We start from the raw sequence: 7550 nt of genomic DNA on the forward strand, positions 1-7550 counted from the left end.
CATTCTTTCAGCCACCCCATTTTGTTAGGGTGTATTTCTGACAGTCTTATACCTAAGTATGCCTTGTGAATTACAGTATGCATCAAATTCTCTATTGCAAAACTCCAATCCATTGTCAGTTCTTAACACCTTAATTCTTTTATCAGTTTGGTTTTCCACTAAAGTTTTCCATGTTTTGAATTTTTCTAGTGTCTGATCCTTAGTCTTTAGAAGAAAAACCCAAACCTTTCTTGTGTAATCATCTACAATGGAAAGAAAGTACCTGTTACCACCATGAGAGGGAACCTGGGATGGACCCCACAAATCAACATGCAAGTATTCTAGGCATACCTTCGCCAGGTGAGTCCCTTGATGGAAACTCAACCTGTGTTGCTTGCCCATAATACATGGTTCACAAAAATCCAAAGATCCAGTAGACACTAATCCAAGGTAACCTTGGTTTTTCAGTGCCTGCAGGCCTTTCAGGCTCATGTGACCAAGTCTCAAGTGCCACATATCTGTCTCATCAAATTTTATAATGCAAGCAGAATGTATATTAACAGAGGGATGATAGCAACCATTTAAGATATACAAACCATGTTTCTTAGAGCCGGACATGATTAGATTATCATCTTTAAGAACATGCATAAATCCATTTTCTGCTTTATATAGGAAACCTAACTCATCCAGTGTGCCTAATGAAATTAAGTTTCTTTTCAAGTCTGGTACATACCTCACATCAGTTAGGATTCTCACTTTGTTATCATGCTGTTTTAAAGGTATATTACCGATTCCTTGTATACTACATGATTCATTATTTCCCATATAGACTGTACTAGTTTCCCTTTGATTAAAGTTTTGAAGCCATTCCCTATTAGGGCACATGTGAAAGGAACATCCGGAATCCATTACCCATTCATTTTCAATAGATGAGCTAGAGACAGTAAGGACTTCAGCTAGACAGTTTGAACTACCTGCATTTACATTAATGTTACCCCCTTGTTTCTGTTTTCTAATAAAGTCATAGCAATACTTTTTAATGTGTCCCTCTTTACCACAGTGGTAGCATTTCCATTTTGATTGTTTCTGTTTTCCCTTCTTATCCTTTTTCTTTCCTTTAAACCCTGTACCACTAGATTGATCACTATTTCCTATGTAGTTCTTTTTATCATTTTTAGCCTTTACAAACAAATTGTTGCCAGACTTCTTTGTTGTGTTTAGTTCAAGCTCTCTTGATTTAACACCCGAGATTACAAGATCTAAGCTAGGAACTATTCCAGTATAACGTAATGCATGTTTAACAACATCATATTCATCAAGCAAAGAGTTTAATAAAATCATGGCTTCACTAGTGTCTCCTAGTGCTTGGTCAGTACCTCTTAACAATAGAGCTAATCTAGTGAATTCATCTATATTTTCATCCACTGATTTAGAGGTATCCATTTTAAAGTTAAACAACATGCCTTTTAAATATACAAGATTAGGAGCAGTCATCACAGAAAACAAAGAATCAAGTTTATTCCAGAGATCTATAGGGTTAGATATACCATCTACCTTCCTTATAACACTGTCACCGAGGTGAAGAAAAGTGAGGTTGTAGTGGCCCACTACCGGATAGTCCCGCTAGCATAGGATATCCGAAAGGAGGTCATCACAAGTGTGATATAGAACAATAACATACAACACCATAATACTATCCTTAGATAAACTCAGCGGAAGCTAACATAAAGGTTTACAACATCTTAGACCATAGTCTAAACAAAATGAAATACAAGGGCACTAACAAATTTTACAACATAAAATTTCCTCACACTTGCCCTCATCACAAATGCTAACATAGACCATCTAATTTGGAAGGTCTCTGTACACTTCTAACCCTGGGCTTTAGCCCCACTGGGCTCGCCCTCAACCACTGCTCTACTTGTACCTGGAATGACATGAGAGTAAACAAGGTGAGCCACAAGGCTCAGCAAGTGTATTTATAAAGCATGGAGATATAGAATCAAAGGCAGGGATAATCAAGATAGAATAAACAACTCTATGAGGAGATATTAGTATAACGCGACTCATAAGTTCTCGGTTTACATTAATTTTCCATGCCGTGATTATTACATATATTATGCACTCGTTCCCATGCTCATGCATATGCACCAATAGTAGGGAATTTTTCTGCATAATTCTCAAGGCTCTCACGGCCTATATATATATATATATATCCATTCATGAATATATATGTATCATGAAAATACATCAACAAATGATAACAATTTGAGCCACGCCTTCTGGGTTGATGGCCACCTCACCCGCGTCAAACGCTCATAGGATATCCTTTCTCATCCACGGACTTAGCCGTCGCGCAAAATAATAGGTGCGCAAATCAGTATAATCATGCATCACATATGCATATCCCCATTTCATGTCAATCCTCAATGATTAAGAAAAATCTCAAATCATGCTTAACATGCACAATTACATAAATTAAAGTGTGCACTATCTTATGATCACAGGGTAAATTTTAATACATTTATTGACTCATACTTATAGAAATGCCCAAACCAATATTTACGGTATATTTTTACCCCAATAATAATCACAAGGAATCAAAATTTATACATGCAAGAAACACTAAATCTTGCATGACACTAGACCCTAATGAATAAATGTCATTCCTTAAGAAATGTAGGGTGACACAAAACCCTATTTAGATTTTTGCAATGTTCAACAAGAAAACGAATTAATATTGCAAGATTTATCGAAATAAGGAAAATAAAACCCTTTTATCCAACAATAAGGGTTATCAAGAATAATTCAAAAAAACAATGGAAAAACTATACAAAAATCATAATTTTAAACGTAGGAAGGATAGACTACATAGGAAGAGTTGAATAACAACATATTTCAAAAATTTCCAGATTTCAAGCATATTTTCAAAAATCCAATCTGGGCTCAATATTTGGTCAATTACCACAAACGATATACCAAATCAAAGCCTAATGAGTCTAGTTTCTGGAACATCAACTGGATTTGAAATCGGAAATAATCACAAGGAAATATTCCACAAAAACCGAAACAAGGCAGAATTTGTAACAGTAATTTACAGAATTCTACATAGAATTCAACAAGGTTGTTATGGGTATAAATCATAACCAAAAATTTCAAATCTTATACTGAATCGAAGCCCATGAAGTCTATTTTATAGAAAAAACAAATGGATCACAATTTGGATATAACCACAGAGCATTATACCCCCAAAATCGAAGCAAGAACAGATTATTCAAAAATAGAGCAGAAAATTTCCAGATTCTGGGCAAGAATTTACAAGGATACTGTAGGCTCAAAACACAGCCAAAAATTATAAAAAATTTACCAAATGAATATTATCAAGTCTAGTTTATACAGAAACAAACGGATCTTGAATCGGATATAACCACAGAGAGTTATACCCTAAAGAGTACAACAAGGTCAGTTTACTCGAAAGCAGTAAAATTTCCAGATCTTAGCAGGGATTTACAAGACTATAACATGATCAAATCTTAGTCAAAAAATTCGATTCTTGTGTCTAAAATGAATCTTAAGATGTCTAGTTTACAACCCAACAAACGGATCTCAATTTGGATATAAACACAAGGAGTTATAGACCAAAGAACATAACATGGTCAGTGAATCCGAGAATAAGAATTTAAGAGCAACAACTTAAAAATGAAGGAAACAAGCCTTCTAAGATGAAAACAAGGTTGAAGAACTTGCATTAAAAGATAATCAAGAGAAGAAGAACTTACACAATCATAAGGAGAAGAAGAAGAAGGAGATCTTGAATTTGAAACAAGAAGGAAGGGAACTTGCCTTAGATGGTTGCAAATCCAAAGAGATGAAGACACCCCTTGAAATTGAAAATTCCATAGTCTCCACTTAAAGCTTCAATGAAGAAGAACAATGGAGGAAGAAGAGACAATCGGGAGAGGGAGAAGAAGAAGGGAACAAGAAAGTAAGAAGAAGAAAAGGAGGGAAAAAATGTGGGAGACTTGTCTCCCAACTCCTTTCAATCCATCTCCCTTTTAATTTTCTCTAATTTGCCCTTCATACTAACACACACAATTCACATATCTCTTACCCATTTTGGTCATTTTACCATTTTCTTAATCTTTTTTTCTTTTTAATTAAGATACCATTCTCTATGCCCATGGCCCAAGCCCAAGTCAAAATATATAGCCCAAGCCCAAGTCAAAATATATGGCCCAATCCAATTAAGGCCCAATGGACTTTTCTTGAGATTTGGGTTCAACCCAATTCATTTACACTTAAAATTTAATTATTTATCAATGGTCTAATTCAAATAAGGCCCAAACCCATTTAGCCCACAACTTTGAGACTTTTTCACACCAAATATTATTTTCATTAATTTACCCCCATTACCAACTCATATAATATTTTTAACAATTAATTAATAAAGGCAACAACTCTAATGTGCAAACTAAAATACCCATAACACCTAGACCCACTAACGGGTCGTTACAGAGGTTGTATGCTTCCTCCCTGATCTCCACAATGCGAGCAATCTGGTCTATAGACCATTTCCGATCATCTGGTTCCAGTGCAATAAGCACTTTGTGATGAGAGAGCAGAACCCTCATCTTCTTTTTCCAACTACCGAAGTCTCCTTTCTCGTCAAATATTCTAATTTCAAATCGGGTGGATGACATCTTCGCTTTGCACGAAGGTAACCTAAACCTCTAATTTAAGATTCTCTCAGCACACACCCACTGACTGAGAATTGAAGAAACCCTAGAGTCTCGGTTTATTCTACAGAACGAAAGTCACAGACACCCAAACACAGAAACCCTCAAACTCGAATTCTGACTCAACCTTAGAGCACGATTTATGAAACCGAGCTCTGATACCACTGTTGGACCGAGCGGAAGACTCAACAAGTCAGAATCTCAAACATATTCGGTAGAACAAGAAGCATAACAGAAAACATTAGCAACCAACACATAAACCCTAGACAGAAATAAAAGAGCTGAAAAGCAAAACGAGGACACAAGAAATTTACCGTGGTTCACCCGAAATGAGCTACGTCCACGTTGAGCTCAGTAAGGAAGAGCTCACTGCACTATATCGAGTAGGGTTACAAGAATACGAATAAGTAAACTGTACATCAATGGTTCTTCTAACAAAACAACCTCACAATCTCCAAATACAGATTAGAAGCAAACCTAAGAACCAGAGATTATAACAAGAAGAGTAGTCTATACAGAGATAAACAGAGCTTACTCAAAGCGAAAAAACCCTAACCTGATAATCCCCTTCTTTCTCTTTTCTTTCTTCGATCTTTCTGTGTGTTTCACCATCCCGAGGCACTGTACCATTTATATGAGATTTGAACGGCTAGGATTGAGGTTGATAAAGGCAACATCGATGGTCCTTAGATAATCGTAGAACACGATTAACAACAAAGGCATAGAGGACAATCGAGAGAGGCATCGGGCAGAGCAAGGACAATCAAGGGGCGTCGAGTATCAGAAGGCGCCTTTTGGTTGCAAGCTGGCCATCCATCAGTCGTCCACATGGACTGCTGAGGTTGCCTAAAATGCCCTCCAAAAGACGACAGCGTTTTGATGCTTCACCCACAACAATTATTTTTTATAATTAAAATATATCTTGTGTAAGAAAGAATGGAGAAAGCAAATTTTGAGAAATTGAAAGGAAGTTATGGAAGTGAGAGAGCGGCCGGAGGGGGGGGGGGGGGGGGGATTTTAAAAATTAGATGCAAAATAGTTACTACACAATTTGTTATTGGTTTTTCTGTATTTTGACAAATTTAAGAGATCTGAAGTGTAATTTACCAAAAAATAATTCTTAACAAAATAAGTTCTAATTAGAAACGGTATGAACTGATAGATAAGTAAAAATTAGCGGCGCACTTGCATTGGCCACCAAAAAAAACATTATGCGGGTAGAAATGTATAATATAAGGGTAGAAAAGAATTGAACAATAGATAAGATATTTGAGACAAGGACGAGGCTTATTTGGCTCTCTAGAAAAGCATTGGCCTCAGATATTTGAAATCGATGCAACTGATATATATATATATATATGTATATATGTTGAACCATTGATGTGTGTCACTCCTCCAATTGGTAGCTTTTGCTCCAAGCAGATGGCAACATTAATTATGACTTCCCACATTATAATTCTAACGGCTCCCAGTTAATGACACAAGTTTGGTGATGGGTGAAGATCTAAACTCCAGATAATTAACAAGATAAATAACTAATCTTGTGGGTTTTATTTATTTATTTATTTATTTATATACTTATTTGTCTGTTAAAGAGCTGATTTGCTCAGACTAATGTTTTTGAATTAATTAATTTATTGGGATAGACAATGCATTTGCCTTAAACTCGGAGGATGTTTTAGTTACCTCAGATCATAAGACTGATGGGTTCGGTTGTACTGACTGATTAATTAACCTGGATTCCAAGCTGACATCAAACGAAAGAACATCAAATTCAAGACCATACAAATTAACGACACTTAACTGGAGAATCTGGAACATAGTACAAAAAGAAAGTGAGCAAATCCCGTGCATGCATTGGGGACCTTAACGACTCGCATTAACAAACAAGAACAATATTATCTCTTAAGAACCCAGCAGCCAGCCCGGATCAGTTAACCAGAGCCGCCAAGCACGGCCTTGAGCTTCTTCACCTGCGCGTCGTCAAGGAAAGTGGTCTTCTCCACCAATTCAGAGGGCAAGTCGTTGGCAAACAACGCGAAGTCGAGGATTTGGAGGCCTGGGCTGGGACTACTGAAGCTCACAATAGCAATAGATGGAATCCCCCCAAAATTCACTTGAAAATGCAGCAAACCCTGGGGGAAAATCATGGAGTCCCCCTTTTGAAGCGTCTTGAAGTAAACAGCATTCGCCGAGGATATGAAACCAGCACAGATTGAGCCTTGCAACACAACCAACACCTCTGAGGCCCCGGGGTGAGTGTGCATTGGCACAACGCCGCCAACGGCCAGGTCTAACCGGGCCAGCGAGATCCCGAGCCCGTTCAGGCCCGGAAACTGCTCTGCGAAGGCCGGCGTAACGGCTGCTTTGATGATATTGGAGGTGTTTCCGGCCTTCCCCAAGCCTGAGAAGACGAAATCATTTACGGTCACCTTCCCCGGCTTCTTGCAGGAGTAGCCTGCGGGGCCATTCGGCAGTGAGAAGTCAGCAACGCAGAAGTCCACCACTGAGGCATGAGCGGAGGAGACGACAAGAGAGAAAAGGAAGAGGATTGAAAGAAACATTCTTTTTTTTCTTCCTTGTTTTTCACTGGTTATGGGTTCTGTTGGTGAACCGTGCAATGAGGGGAAGAAGAGAACTTTATAGAGTTGAATTGGATGGGAATGGGGATATTTTGTGGAGCAATGCCATTGGTTGATAGAGAAACGGCCATTTAGGGTTTCACATGTGTGGGTATGTGAAGAAACAGACAGACATGCTGGGCTGGCTACAATTAATCATGATGCATGTGATTGCATGCCTTTTGAAGACGACGACAAGAAGCCTCTTTTTGTT

General features: G+C 37.9%; 1 protein-coding gene across 1 annotated transcript; it reads right to left on the minus strand.

Moving 5' to 3' along the window:
* Positions 1–6423: 6423 nt before the first annotated feature.
* Positions 6424–7337, minus strand: LOC127805927 (auxin-binding protein ABP19a). The gene has a single exon (XM_052342773.1). The coding sequence runs from the start codon at positions 7277–7279 to the stop codon at positions 6650–6652; it is 630 nt and encodes a 209-aa protein (XP_052198733.1). The 5' UTR covers positions 7280–7337; the 3' UTR covers positions 6424–6649.
* Between the last annotated feature and the right edge of the window lie 213 nt (positions 7338–7550).

Source organism: Diospyros lotus, chromosome 7 (assembly GCF_014633365.1).
Source record: "Diospyros lotus cultivar Yz01 chromosome 7, ASM1463336v1, whole genome shotgun sequence".
NCBI lineage: Eukaryota > Viridiplantae > Streptophyta > Magnoliopsida > Ericales > Ebenaceae > Diospyros > Diospyros lotus.